Raw genomic sequence first — 15,201 nt, forward strand, 5'->3', positions numbered from 1 at the left:
TTTTCACGTGGCAACAATATACCATCGTGGTTAAAGGCAATGTAGGCCACGCATCCGATTTGAAAGGAAAGCTGTTTTTAATAATTCTTCAGCTGGTCTGCAGGCTAACCTCTTAAATAGCATTAGGTCCAGTCCTTATATCCCTTAAAAGTCATACATTTTTTTCTACCATACAAAAAAAAAAAATCAAGTTATTTTCAGATTAAAGCACATTTGTCCCACTCGCACCCCCCCCCCCGCCCCCAATCCTTTAACCGTCGCTTTTAAGTCCCGCGAGAACAGCCCGTTTTGATCGTGGTCTTGCCTCCTGAAGGGCGGTACCCGTGCAGACTGACACAAGCCTCAGCCAACAGGATTGTCCTTTAACTAGCGTCTCTAAGCGTGCGTGGGGAGACCTCCGTGAACCCTGACCTCAGCTTTCCGTTGCGTCCCGCGTCTGCCGCAACTGTCCCCGGAGCGTAGGAGGCGGGTTTTGGCCCTTTGCCCTAGGGAGAGAGTGCGGAGGGAGTGGGAGCGAGACGAGCCCCAGTGGAAGTGTCTGGCTCCCGGGAGAGGCCCTGCTGTACTCCTTGCTTCCCATGAGCTCGTTTTTCGGCGAGCAGCGCCGTCGTTAGGGCGGCCTTGTAGCCTCTGCTTTCCCCGGGACAGGCCCACGCCTCGCCGGGGCGGGGGCAACCCGTGGAGGCGCCTCCCTAGTCTGTGTAGGCGTCGCGCTGCGACCCTGGAAGCGGGACCGCCAGGAGCGAGAGGAGGAGCAGCAGCGGCGGCGGCAGCGGACAGCAGCATCAGCAGGGCCGGCGGGCGGGATCAAGGCCGTCAACATGGCGAGCGCCTCGTACCACATTTCCAATCTGCTGGAAAAAATGACATCCAGTGACAAGGACTTCAGGTAAGGCCGGAATTCGACCCTAAACATACCTCGGGGTCCCCCATCTGCGGCGTCGGCCCTCACATAGGCCTTGCCCCACCCCTTTAGCCTTAACTGGCTCCTCCGCTTTCCCGGGGTCCCCGGCCCACCACTTCTGTCCCCGATCCCGGCGCTCCACTTCCTTTCCCACCGTGCGACCCCCTCCCCCATTCTTCTCCAGGCGGCTGTCTGCCGCTGGCCTCGGCTCCCTTCTGCGTCCGCAAACGTTCCTACCGCGTCTGTGCTACTCTTCCCCGCCTCCCCCCGACATGATTTCCGGGTCCCAGGTGGGGAAAAGGGAGAAGTCACCCACTCTTGTGGAGAAGGGGCTTCTGCTTGGGGGATCTGGAGGCCGGGCCTACCCGCCGGCCCACTGGAGGCGCTAGGCCGCCCTCCTTGCTGACCGAGCTGCTGCCCATTCGGGGGCCTCGCTGTCTCTTTTCCCATAACTGGAAGAGGGCCTAGGTGCATTCATTTTGAACAATTTGGTTTTTTTGAGCTCTTCTCGGATTAGGTTGTAAACTTTTTCTTTGGATTATCTCATTCGTGAAAGTGGGAAGAAGGGGGAGGGCAGCCAGGATGGAGGAAACTTGACTCGTAGGGTTTTCCCGCCAGCATCTCTGTCATTTTCCCTTGGCAGGTAAAACCTAAGCAGGAACTTGGGGTTTCAGTTTTATTTTTTTATAACCAGAATATACCCTCAGAAAGTTAAATTGCTCAACATTACACAGAAAAGTAAACCAAGCACAGACGGGTTTTATTGGAAGGAGTAATTTTATAATATGCGGATGGTAAATATGTTAGCAGTGCTGTTCCAGGAGACTTGTACTGCCTGCTCCAGACCTTGGTTACATGTGTATTGTAGAATTATCTTTTCATGGGCTATCTTGGTTCTTTTTTTTATTTTTATTCTTTTGCACTACTGTAATAGTTGCATTCTTTTCTTCCCGCCTCCTATCCCATCACAAGCTAAGAAAGCTTTCGATCTAAAAAAGCTTCATGCTTGTTTTGTTGTCTAAGGCATAGAGGTTGTTTATTGTGTGCATCTTAACGTAATCGTTTTTAAAATAGTTTTTTTTTTTTTTGAGAGTGAAGGAGAGAGAGAAGCATCAACTGATTCCACTTAGTTGTGCTATTGATTGCTTCTCATATGTGCCCTGACCGGAACTCCAACCAGTGACCTCGGGGATTGAGCTGGTACCCTCTGCATGGAGTCAATACCCTCGGGATCGATTGTGTGCATTTTAAAAGAAAACACAGTTTTCTATTAAAATTGTGGCTGAAGTGCGCATTTATTTATTTTTTATTTATTTAATTGTATGAATTATATGATTTAACATCTGAAAACGTGTCCAAACCTTATGTAACAAGAAGTAATCTCCCGATTTGTGAAACAACAACCATGAAAAATGTAGAGCTCGTGTTTCTAATTAAATTTATGTGCTGGCATATAAAAATGTATAAATACAGTGGTAGTTCAATGGTTTCAAAGCCAAATGATTTTCACAAGCATTTGCTACCTAGGAAGGTTTTTGTTTTTAGTATTGCCTTTGAAACTTTTAAAATCCATATTGCTAATACTAAAAATTTTACTGTTGTGATTTTGGAGGAGTATATTTTTTTGGAGTATTTTGATATTTTAGATTTGTAGGTAGGGCCAAAATCTATATTATTGGGGGAAATAAGTGTTGTGGGGGGTTTTCTTGTGTTTTTTTTTTTAAGCACGATTAGAGTGGTTACTTCCATTAGGATCATTGCTTGCTCCCACTACAAGCCATTGAAATTTAAATAAACTTCTGAATGGAACATACCTATATATAACACTAACTTTCAGCTTGTAGAGTGTATGGTTTGATTCCCTTCCTCCCATTTGTCAGTTTTTCTCATTTTGTAAAAGTGTGAAATTTAATTTTAATTGTGTTCAGTTTCAGTCTAAAGATAGCACTTTATAATACTACAGTTTGTTCAACTAGTCAGACTTGTGTATGGGTAATATGTTTGGAATAAAAAATAAGATAATACGACGATATGCATATATGATTATTGAAGCTTTCTTAAATTGTTTGTAAAGGCAAAAGTATACACATGCTTGGGTTTTTGTTTTTTAAACTATAAGAGAAAAATAATGCTCTGATGTTAAGCTATAGTCAGTGTTGAATTTGATTAAGAGTGTTTTAGCAGTTTGGTTGGAATAAAAACATTACTTTGGAGGATTATTCTCCTAAAAGTGCAATATTGAAATATTTCTAATAGTTGGTGAGTATTGTAGAAGATACTTTTAGGTAGAGATATGTTTAGGAACAGTAAGTGACTTCCAGTAATTTGACATCATTAAGAATTTTTATTGCCACCTGGCCTGTGGTGGCGCAGTGGATCAAGCATTGAACTGCAATGCTGAGGTCACCAGTTCAAAGCCCGGGGCTTGTCCTCGCTTGGGCAGCACATATACAAAGCCCAGGGCTTGCCTGGTCAGGGCATATATGGGAGTTGATGCTTCCTGTTCCTCCCCTCTCCTCTCTCCTCTAAAATGAATAAATAAATAAAAATAAGAATTAAAATTAAAAAAATTGTTAGAGGGCTAAAAGTCCAAAAAAAAAAGAATTTTTATTAACTCCATTTTAAAGACTTGTGATGTGGTCCTGGCCGGTTTGCTCAGTGGTAGAGCGTCAGCCTGGCGTGCGGAAGACGCACAGGAGAGGCGCCCATCTGCCTTTCCACCCCTCCCCCTCACCTTCCTCTCTGTCTCTCTCTTCCCCTCCCGCAGCCGAAGCTCCATTGGAGCAAAAGATGGCCCGGGCGCTGGGGATGGCTCCTTGGCCTCTGCCCCAGGCGCTAGAGTGGCTCTGGTCGTGACAGAGCAACGCCCCGGATGGGCAGAGCATTGCCCCCTGGTGGGCGTGCCGGGTGGATCCCGGTCGGGCACATGCGGGAGTCTGTCTGACTGCCTCCCCGTTTCCAGCTTCAGAAAAATACAAATAAATAAATAAATAATAAAAAATAAAAACTTGTGATACAGTAAAGCCATCCAGTTAACAGACAAGTCTGCAACTAAAGCATTTTGTATTAATTAAATTGTAGACATTTAAGAGCTTAATTAAAATAGCATTTGAGGTCAAGTAGTTTGAAGATTTTTCTGTATATTTTCAGTGCAAGCATTTACTTTAATACATGTGTTCTACTTAAAAGGACACTTTCTAATTTCTCATTAGAAATGTATTTATTTATTTTGCTGTAAATGTCACAGTTGTTTTGCTATGTTTTCTTGGGGTTCTTTTGTTTTGACAGAGACAGAAACAGAGAGGGACAGACAGGAGGGGGAGAGATGCAAAGCATCAATTCTTTGTTGCAGCTTCTTAGTTGTTCAGTGATTGCTTTCTCATGTGTACCTTGACCTGGGGGGGGGGGTTACAGCAGAGTGAGGGACCCCTTGCTCAAGCTAGCGACCTTTAGGCTCAAGCCAGCGATCCCTCACTCAAGCTGCTGAGCCTGTGCTCAAGCCGGATAAGCGTGCGCTCAAAGTAGCAACCTCGGGTTTTTGAACCTGGGTCTTCTGTGTCCCCGTCCCACGTTCTGTCCATTGCACCACCACCTGATCAGACTCTGCTACATGTTTTAAAATACCTAGTGCCAAGGATATTGAGAGGAAAAGACTACTTAACATTATAGCGCATCTAACATGTGCAAACCACTCTCATGTGAGTTCTAGTCATGAAGGATTTTTTGTTGTGAAATATCTGTGAGATCTTGGTCAGGATACTTAATTTGGGATTAAATTTTCATTTGAGAGGCTTGTACATGGATAATTACAAAAGTCACTTATAGGCCTGAAATTTCAGGTTTCTGGGTAACTACATCGTCCATTAATGCAAAGAAAGTAAATAAATGGGTGTAGGTTTCAATGTTTTGAAATGTCAGTACTTTAAAAAAATTGTTCTGTAGGACTTAAATAACAGGCTCAATTTATTGGGAGAAAAAACTAATGCTCCTTTTCTTTTGTGTTTAGAGTTTAGATTTTTGTATTCTTTGAGGGTGGGGTATAAGGTTTAGTGACTGTAGATACAATGAAAACTTTAGTGTGCAAGAAAAGTGAATGCTCCACTATGAATATTAATATTGAATATTCAGTGGGTTGAGGTAACAAAGTTCTGCTTTTATTTTTATATACTTCACCCCCAACTAAATTAAAGTATTACAAAGAATCAAGAGCTACAGAAAGAATTTGCCATTATTTTTCTCTCTGTGTACATAATAGTTAATATTAACAGTTAGTGTGGAGTTTATGCATTTAATCCTATTTATTCTTACAACTCTAGTTAAGTGAATACCAACAATCTGTTACAGCTGAGGAAACTGAAATGGTGATGTTACTTGCCCAAGGTCAGTTTGACAGTAGTAGATCTGGACCGGGGGTCCCCAAACTACAGCCTGCGGGCTGCACGCGGCCCCCTGAGGCCATTTATCGAGCCTCCGCTGCACTTCCAGAAGGGACACCTCTTTCATTGGTGGTCAGTGAGAGGAGCACAGGATGTGAATGCATTCTGTGCTCCTGGAGTACTGTATGTGGCGGCACCGCAAAGCGCGGCGTTGCTCACGCTCACGTACACTACTACTTTTCTGGTGACGTGGGATGCATGCATCATGGCTGCGGAAGCACGTCATATCACTTGTTACGGCTAGCAGTGACAAATACGGAACCAGACATTGACCATCTCATTAGCCAAAAACAGGCCCATAGTTCCCATTGAAATACTGGTCAGTGTGTTGATCTAAATTTACTTGTTCTTTATTTTAAATATTGTATTTGTTCCCCGTTTTGTTTTTTTACTTTAAAATAAGATATGTGCAGTGTGCATAGGGATTTGTTCATAGTTTTTTTTATAGTCCTGCCCTCCAGCGGTCTGAGGGACAGTGAACTGGCCCCCTGTGTAAAAAGTTTGGGACCTCTGATCTGGACTATCCAGATACCCCCAGAGCATGAACTCGTAACTACCACATAAAGCAGAATGACTAGGGGACAGTAAGAGTTAAGACCTTAAATTTCAGTTCCTTCTAAGTTAGGCTTATGGAATATTTTGTGCTGAAAGACGCTTTTAATAATTCCCTAAGGACTAGAAAAAGTTAAAGTTGTAGTGCTTGCTCTTAGTAGTATCTGCGTGCTTGTTGAATGGTTAAGACACTATTGTAAAAAGATACATAACTTATAGCAATATAGTTATCAGGCTTAAGTGGCAGAGAAGCAGGGAGATTCATGTTTGTGGGGTGTCTGAGCTAGGTCTTTAAATTCTGGGTAGAGAAAACAATATGAAACCACAATAATACAGAGTTTCATTGGAGGAGAGGGAGTAGATAATGTTGGCTAACTGGAGGTATTGTTGTGGAAACTCTTTGAGGGTACGAACCTTGTCTTACATAATTGAATCCTTTACTCTGTTTAGTGACTTGATCATGTGGGTTCTCAATAGATGCTTCTTTTTGTTGAATTGTATTTTAGTTCCAGGGTTAAGAAAAAGCATGTAAGGATTAGGGGAAGTTTCCTCCAGAAGCCAGTGTAAAACCTACCAGTCTTTTTAAAAAATAACCATTTGAGACAATCTTTAAAAATTGATTGTATTGTTGAATTTTCTAGCTTGATAATGGTTGTGTTACCCAGCATATTTATGTTTTGGATATTGGAAGTCATTTTCTCTTGAAAGCTGTTGAAAAGGCTAATAAAAATCTCAGTCCTGTTCAATAAAATCATAGATTTGCAGAGCTGGAAGGATATTAGAGATCCTATAACATAACTGAGAGTACTATGTGGTCATTTACAGTAATGTAATAGGAAGTACTAAATGAAGTTACCTGGATTACTTGTGCTTGAAAAGTATAGGTTTAATCAGAAGAAATTGATTTGCAGAGATTAAGAAGGTGATTTGGGGGCATTTTTAAGTACTTTGCAGGTTGTTGGCAGAAAATTACTTGATTTCACTTAATGTGCTTTTTCTTCATATAGGTATACTGGTAACACTAATTCAGCAATGATTATAGCTCTGAAAAAGAGGAGAAAGGGACCTCATTGAGGAAACTGGGAAGAAGAAATATGACTAAAAATTAGTTCTGTTTACATGAACAATATTACGGCTGTCCTGAGTTAATTCATAGCTCAAAGGGTATAAATGAGAAAAAGTGAGATAGCAGTGGTATGTGTACAAGATCTTTGATAGATTATTGGTTCACTGGGTGATACATTTGGCCCATACCATTTATTTTTGATACAGTTGACCCATATCATTTAGAAACAAAGGTGAAATTGTGTTTATATATGAGGGGAAAGGTTGTGAGGTTGTGGTGAGAGTTACTCATTGTGCAGTTTTATTTCTACCATTATTTATGCTTTTCTGCATTGGATTTACCAAAGGTGAGTAAGTTCTCCTTGCAAGTAGCTTTCAGTTCAGTAGAATAAGCCAGGTGTATAAATTCCAGACTATGACTGTCTTGTTCATAACTCTTCGCAGAACCTAGCACAGTTCCTAGCAATAGTACCCACCAAATATTTGTTGAATAAATGAATGAATGGCACTGCCTGTAAGTTATATCCATGTGGGACTTCCCACAGGAGTCTGAAAATTAACATATTGCCTGACCAGGTGGTGGCGCAGTGGATAGAGCGTCGGACTGGGATGCGGAGGACCCAGGTTCGAGACCCCGAGGTTGCCAGCTTGAGTGCGGGCTCATCTGGCTTGAGAAAAAAGCTCACCAGCTTAGATCCAAGGTCGCTGGCTCAAGCAAGGGGTTACTCAGTCTGCTGAAGGCCCGCAGTCAAGGCACATATGAGAAAGCAATCAATGAACAACTAAGGTGTTGCAACGTGCAACGAAAAACTGATGATTGATGCTTCTCAACTTTCTCCGTTCTTGTCTGTCCCTGTTTATCCCTCTCTCTGACTCTCTCTCTGTCCCTGTAAAAGAAAAAAAAAAAGGAATGAAAGTTAACATATTAATTCCCCCTCCCACCTTAAGTTAAGCCTTTTTTAAAACCTTATTTGTCATATTACATTGCCATCCACTAGATATCACAGTTGGAAAACCTTGATGTCACCCTTTTACCTTTTCTTTTCTTCTTTGGTTCCCTGATGAGTATTTCTCAAATTACTCTCCCTATCTCAGGCCTTTTTTAAATTCAACCTGTTGGTAACTCTTTCATTAGAATATTCTTCCTTAATATCACAGCCAATCATTGCCTTCCCTACTAATTCCCATTGACTACAAGATAAACTAAACTTATCTGTTGCCCACCTAAGCTCACTGAAATTGCTTTTCCCCAAATCCCTCACCATCTTCATGTAACTACATAATTTAGTGGTTGTTTTCTTTACTCATCTGTTTGATGTGAATAGTTTGCCACTTTTTCCTTCTTGAAATTCTTTTATATAGGTATCCCTGACACATCTTGGTTTTTTACCATTATAGTAAGGGAGCACAGAAACTGGGATAGCTCAGCAAGAAGGTTGGGACCTATTTATTTGGGTAATTTGGGGAAGCTTCTAAGGAAGTGGAGATTTGCTTTAGAGAGGATATCTAAAACTGGGGGCAGTTCTGTCATTTGACATCTTAATGTTACAGGTAGGGCTGACTAAAGTTGATGAGCAGTAAGGATGTAGCACTCAGGAGGAAGTTTGATATTTTATGTTGCTAAGTGTACTTGTCTAATATGGTTGTTTTATGAGATTGTTTGTGTCCAGGATACAATATGCTTTAGTTGTAAACACCACATCAGTTTGGATAACATTGAGGTTTAGGTATGATCCTCAAATCAGTTCCTGGACTTAAGGGGCTGCTGGTCTTCTCTTCTCTTCTCTTCTCTTCTCTTCTCTTCTCTTCTCTTCTCTTCTCTTCTCTTCTCTTCTCTCTTCTTTCCTTTCCCCCACCTCTTCACCTTTCCCTTCCCTTTCCCCTACCTCTTCACCTTTCCTTTTCTCTTTCCCCTTTTCCCCTTCCCCCTCTCCTCCTTTCTCTTCTCAGTCCTTGCTTTTGGCCAAAGGCAGGTGAATTTGGGCTGCAGAACATTAATTAATGGCATTCACATCTTCACTATTGGTGATATTTTATTGTTTCAGATCAGAGGAGTGGCCATTCATTGTAGTCTGTAGTTGAATGAGATTTATTAACCCTTTCTTCTGTTGTAAGATGAGTGGTTGAACTACTTGATGTGACAGTGGCTGTTCAATAACATGGAGACTCCAGGCAGGATGCATACTTAACTGTAACACCTGAGTCTATGGCCTTTTACTTCTTTGTCTATTTCCTAATTCAGCTCTTAACATCTCCATTTCCAATCCATTTCGAAGACCTATTAATTTTAAACTTGTAAATATCAGAGTTGGTTCTCATTATTCAACGTTACCATGAACATTCAATTAGTGATAGTGAACCATAACTTCTAGGGTTAGATTCCTATGAGCAAGTCACAGAATTTTCATTAGTTGATCAGTTTGTGACGTTGTTTTATATGTGTTTCTGTTTAAAAACATTTTATTTAATATATGTTGTTGATTTATTAGCATTGAATTCAAGGCTGACAGCACTATAACTCATACCTAAACAAATCTTATCTAACACATGTATTTTTCTCTGGAAGACACCTCACAGCTTTCTTGTACTTAGGAAAACTAGACAGCACTTTCGCACTATGCTTAGGGGTCATTTCAAATAACAGAAAGCATAAACCAACAAAATGTGCATAAATCATGACACTAAATAAACTGAGAAAAGAATGCAGTAGTACTTCTTTATCCACGGCTTTGCTTTCTGCAGTTTCAGTTACCTAGTCAGCTGTGGTTCTAAAATGTTAAATGGAAAATTCCAGAAATAAATAGTTAATACATTTTAAATTGAGCACTGTTTTGAACTCTCTGCTGTCCCACTCTTTCTCACCTGGGACATGAATCTTCTCTCTCCAGCATATGCACACTATATGTGCTACCTGCCTTCTTGGTTATCAGATTGACTTTCCACTAAACTGCTCCTTAGTTCTTTACTCTGAGTTTCCATGCCTCTCACCACCATCACCCCCCACATGGAGATAACAACATTTAAAATTTCAAACAACTTTCCCAATGCAAGCCCCTATTAAATCCTTTGAGACTCTAACCATCAGTTCTTTGGTGTGATCATTGCCAAATGCCCTTGAGTACTTTTTAAATTGATTTTTAGAGCGACACATCAATTTGTTGTTCCACTTAGTCATGCCATCATTGGTTGTTTCTTGTATGTGCCATTACCAGGGATCGAACCTGCAAGCTTGGCGCATTGGGATGATACTCGAACCAGTTGAGCTACCTGGCCAGGGCTGAGTATTATTTAAAAAAATTTGTAAGCTTGAGATTTGTTCATTTATCTGTTTGCCAGAGTAGATGAAAATGTTAAGGGAAAGGCACTGAGTTATGTTTCCCTTAGCCATTAGCACTGTACCTAGAAGAGTAAATGCTCAAGAGATATTTTACCATTTAGCTCTTGAAACTGCTGTGGATAGTTTTCAAAATGGTCAGTTTCCTAATAAGATTTATAGTGCAGTTTTTTTATATCAAATTAACAGAAGAAAGAATTTCTCAGAATTTTCTGGATTTGGGGGTCATCATTACAAAGTAACTCTTATTATAATCTCATACTATATCAGTCCAGTTCTTCTGATCTTTAAAAATATTATCTATTGCTAGTTTTGCTGATATTTATTTTAACTTTTAAATAATTTGTTTAACCACTGTTTTTTGAAAATCAATAGACTATTAAATAAAATCTTTGAGGTTAGGAGCCAAAATTTGTTTATTTATCTGGCCTTTGCCTTTAGGCATATGAGCATAATAGGTAGTGGATAAAAGAATGAATCTGTGTGCTAATAGAATCACTTCAGAACCATCAAACAATTTTTTACATTGGGATTATCTACTTTTTTACTGAAATTAATCATTGTTTTTCTTTACCCGATGATTAGCATTTCAGGGATTCTAAGAAGTCTTAACTTATGGTTACTTAATGAATTCTTTCTAAGTTAAATGGTTAAGATACTTAATGCCTGCATATAAATGCCTATAGTATTTATATGCTGTTCAGTTTGGTTTTTTTACTTTCCAGAATATTGTGTGGTTTAAATTTATTTTTGTTGTAAAAAGGGGCTTCCAGTTAGAATTATGTCTATTTTTAAAAAGAACCAATTTAAACATAAACTTTTCTTTATAAAAAAGCAGTTTTATAAAATTTTGTAAGAATTGAGCTTGCCTGTAGTTTAAAACTTTGTGAAAGCAGCATTAAAAGAACATACTAATTACTGTAATTATCCTTAAAATTCTCTTATAGGTAAATTAGTGATTCTCTTATTAGTATTCTCTTATTGCTAAATTAGTAAGTGTTAAATCCTTCGCACATATGTAGTTTATTGCCCACGTTGCCAGATTATCTGATAGTGGTTTATCATTCAGCTCTAATAGTTTTTATTTAATTGTTGATTTAGGCATGGATTTTGACATCTCTGCATGTAACATAGAATATTGAATTTCTGCTCTCACAGATCTGGTTTAAATAAAAGAAAAAGGCATTAAACGGTTAATTCAGATTATTTTAATAGGTGGAGGGGAGCCAAGAATATGGGAAGTTTTTCATTTGGTACTTAAACAGATTTAAGGGCTTTATTACAGTGTGATTATCTAATCTGAGAAATTTCTTTTAAAACAGTGAATTGTCTGGTAAGGTATAAGGAAAAATCTGCAAGTCTGTTTATTTTTATCTTCTGTTCAACCCTTTCACTGAAAACTAAGATTAAACAGTTGATCAATCTGATTTTTTTATTTTTGGAGTTTTGTTTGGGCTATTAAACCTTCCTTTGGCAGTGGTTCTTAAGGGGAGGGATGTCAAATAGAACAACTTTCTAGAGTCATCTTACTATCATTTCGAAAAGACACCTGATACCTAGTAGTCGGAGTTGGGGTGGAGGTGATAATTTTTATTTTGGAAACTTTCTAGTAATTTATAATATATGACCTCAGTCCAACACATAATATTACTTAGGAAGGTATTCTTAATGTTTATAAACACTTCCTAGGTAAAATTCAAATCACATGCAAAGAAGAAGTTAAAAGGATCTTTTCTTCCCCTAAAAGCAGTGATGCGATTACAATGAAAGATGATGTACTGTAGGTCCTGCCAGTTATTAGAAATCAAGACTAATCCAGGAAAGATAATTTTGGGTAATGATACCTTATTTAAATTACCAACAAAATTTCATTTTTTGATAGGTTTATGGCTACAAATGATTTGATGACAGAACTGCAGAAAGATTCCATCAAATTGGATGATGATAGTGAAAGGAAAGTAGTGAAAATGATTTTGAAGTTACTGGAAGATAAAAATGGAGAGGTACAGAATTTAGCTGTCAAATGGTAAGTGGTTTATTTACTTGCTTACTATGCTCTTCATTTAAAATATGTAATGGTAAATTATCTTAGTCTTGTGTTAATGTCTTTCTGGAGCAGGTGACTTCAGAATGGTATTTATACTTTGTACATGTGATACATTTCCTTATAATTTCTATATTGACTAAATGTAGCTTTATCTTCTTAAGAAGTACATATAGGAAACTCCAAAAGTAGTACTACTCTCACTTGTTTGACCTTCCATCTTTTTATTTTTTATTCAGTGAGAGGAGGGTAGGCAGAGAGACAGGCTTCCACATGTGTTGGGAGAGAAATCCACCCACCAAGCCCACTAGGGGGCGATGCTCTGCCTATCTGGGGCCATTGCTCCATTGTTCAGCAAGGAACCTTTTTTTTTAGCTTCTGAAGCAGAGGCCACAAGCCATCCTCAGTGCCCAAGGCCACCTCACTCAGACCAATCGAGACATGGCTGCAAGAGGGAAAAGGGGACAGAAAAAGAAGGGAGGGGTAGAGAAACAGATATTCACTTCTCCTGTGTGCCCTGACTAGGAATCAAACCCAGGATGTCCACACACCGTCTGATGCTCTACCACTGAGCAAACCAGCCAGGGCCTTGTTTGACCTAACTTTTAATCTTTATTAAAAGGCCTACTTACCTCTATCCATCTCTATATTCCAGTGTGGGGAAGTGAAAACAAAAAAAATAATAGTAAAACTTAAAGAATAGCAGCAGTTAAAACTATAGTTAATGCAAATCAACATGAATGATAAAATGATTACAAAGAACCCTTAAAAGTTATGGTAATTCAGTGACATCAGAGAAATGGCTCCGTGAGGGCTGCTCCCAATATCTCCCCTTTAAATTTCAACAAATTCAACGACTAAAAACAGAAAAAATCTCAGGAGCAACTGATATATACACCAGACAAAGGTATGGTTGTGCAAAAAGGTAGCTGAATATATAATCTACTCTGAAGAAAATAAAATGGAGAACGAGGTATTTCGCTTTCGTTACTGAACTGAGGAAGGGGCGCTTTTGTCTGGAGCCGAGTGAAGCAGAGGGTCAGAGGCAGAGGGAAGGAGCTAGGTGAGGGTGTATGATCAAGCAGAAGAAAGAACACACCAGCTCTGCCTGAGATCGTGGACAAGGGGCGCACAAGGGCGGCAGGCTCTGACAAAGGTTACCGGGGTGGGGTGCCTGTGGGCGCTGGCGCCAGCAGCTTTGTACACTCCTGGCCCTGCGATCACAGGCAGTGTGCGAGTGGCTTCACCTGGCACCACTGGCGTGTACGCACACACTCACACACAGGTTGGAGGGGTTAGCCCAGGTTTATCAGCGATAGACATCTGCGTGGGCTATTGCCAGTGTCTTTGTGCATTCCCAGCTCCACGACTGCCAGCATGGAACATGCACAAGGGCCAGGATCCCTGGACTTAGGACTGCCCGGGTGGGATGCCTCCGCGGAGCCAATACAGTTTTCTGAGGGTATCCCTACATTCCCAGCTCTGACTGAGATCACAAGCGCTGTGCACCTGAGTGGGTGGGTGCAGGCCTCTGTGTGCACTGCTGAAGTCGTGGGAGTTGGGCGTGCACATTGGGCGTGGGGTTTGAGGTAGCACAGTTTCTGCAGGCTACCAAACAGTGCACAAGGGAGAAGCCTGTGGAGATTAGAGTCACAGAGCACTGAGGCATACTAGACATGCCCAGGGGCCCTTCGAAAGGTACTTTATTTGCAATCAGCTCCCAGCTTGTGGCACGCTGAGATGTGCTAGATCTGTCCACCCGCCCTTAGAAAGGTGCTAGATCTGCATTCGGCTCCCAGCCCTGCCTTCTCTTGCTGGCAGCTCTTGTTGGCACAGCCTTAACCAGAACTGTGCTTTGAGCGATACTGGAGGAAGGACCTGGCTGTTCTTAGAGCCTCTTGCTCTGCTAGCAGTGGCTAGTGCAAACCTCACAGCTAAGTCCCCAGGATGCTAGCTCAGCTGGGAGAGACATGGGGAAAGGCACCTGGAAAATTGAGATTCCCATTGTCAGAGCCTCCAAGCCCTTAACAAGCCCTGTCTACCAACGAGACTGAGGCCCAGCCAATGTCATTGCCGTAGCGACACAATAGCAAACCTCTATCCAAGAGCCCCACAGGTGCAAAACAGTAGTATAGCGCCACCTGCCAATAAAAAGAAGCTACCTCTCAAAACCTCCTTTTAATGCTTTCCTTTTCCTTTTGAACCTCATTATCCATACTTATATTTTTCATTCTTGTTTTTTGTGAGGGCTTCATTTCAAAAACCATTACTTTATTTTCTTTTTCTCATTCAATTATCATTTATCAACTAATTATTATATTTTGGATTCATATTTTTCTTTGTGGCATTTTGCATGTTATTCACTTCGTTTTTTATATCTTTTGTCATTTTTCCTCAGTTCCTGCTCCTTGTTCTCTGTAGTTTTTGTTCCACTTATCACTATACAATTTTTATTTTTTTAATTTTTTTACTATTAATGTTATTAACAATACCACTATCAAATGCCATTAAGGAAAAAGAAATCAAATATCATGGATACAAAAAGACGGAGATGTAGCTCAAATTGATGATAAAAAATCTCTAAAATATTTTAATTGCTTGGAAACTTTGGAATTAAATGACAGAATTAAAAATTGAAGTCCTACAAATAATCAGAAATACAACAGAGCATGGAAAGGCAATTTAGAGAGCTCAAAAAACAATTTAATGAGAAGAATATTTCACGAAGGAAATTGAAACTATAAAAAGAAACCAAACAGAGAGGAAAAGCTCGATACATGAACTGAAAAGTGTGGTAACAAGCTTAGCTAATAGAACAGACCAGATAGAGAATTAGTGACAGAAGACAGGCAACTAGAGATACTAC

At 40.2% G+C, this 15,201-nt stretch overlaps 1 protein-coding gene across 1 annotated transcript in view; it reads left to right on the forward strand.

Annotated features, from left to right (window-relative positions):
* Positions 1 to 381: 381 nt before the first annotated feature.
* Positions 382 to 15,201, forward strand: part of CAND1 (cullin associated and neddylation dissociated 1) — a 63,942-nt gene continuing 49,122 nt past the window's right edge. The window contains exons 1-2 of the mRNA XM_066258218.1: positions 382 to 889; positions 12,174 to 12,317. Coding sequence (XP_066114315.1) covers positions 822 to 889; positions 12,174 to 12,317 — 212 coding nt within the window. The 5' untranslated portion in view covers positions 382 to 821. The remainder of the gene's footprint in view (positions 890 to 12,173; positions 12,318 to 15,201) is intronic.

Source organism: Saccopteryx bilineata, chromosome 2 (genome assembly GCF_036850765.1).
Source record: "Saccopteryx bilineata isolate mSacBil1 chromosome 2, mSacBil1_pri_phased_curated, whole genome shotgun sequence".
In the NCBI taxonomy this organism is placed as follows: domain Eukaryota; kingdom Metazoa; phylum Chordata; class Mammalia; order Chiroptera; family Emballonuridae; genus Saccopteryx; species Saccopteryx bilineata.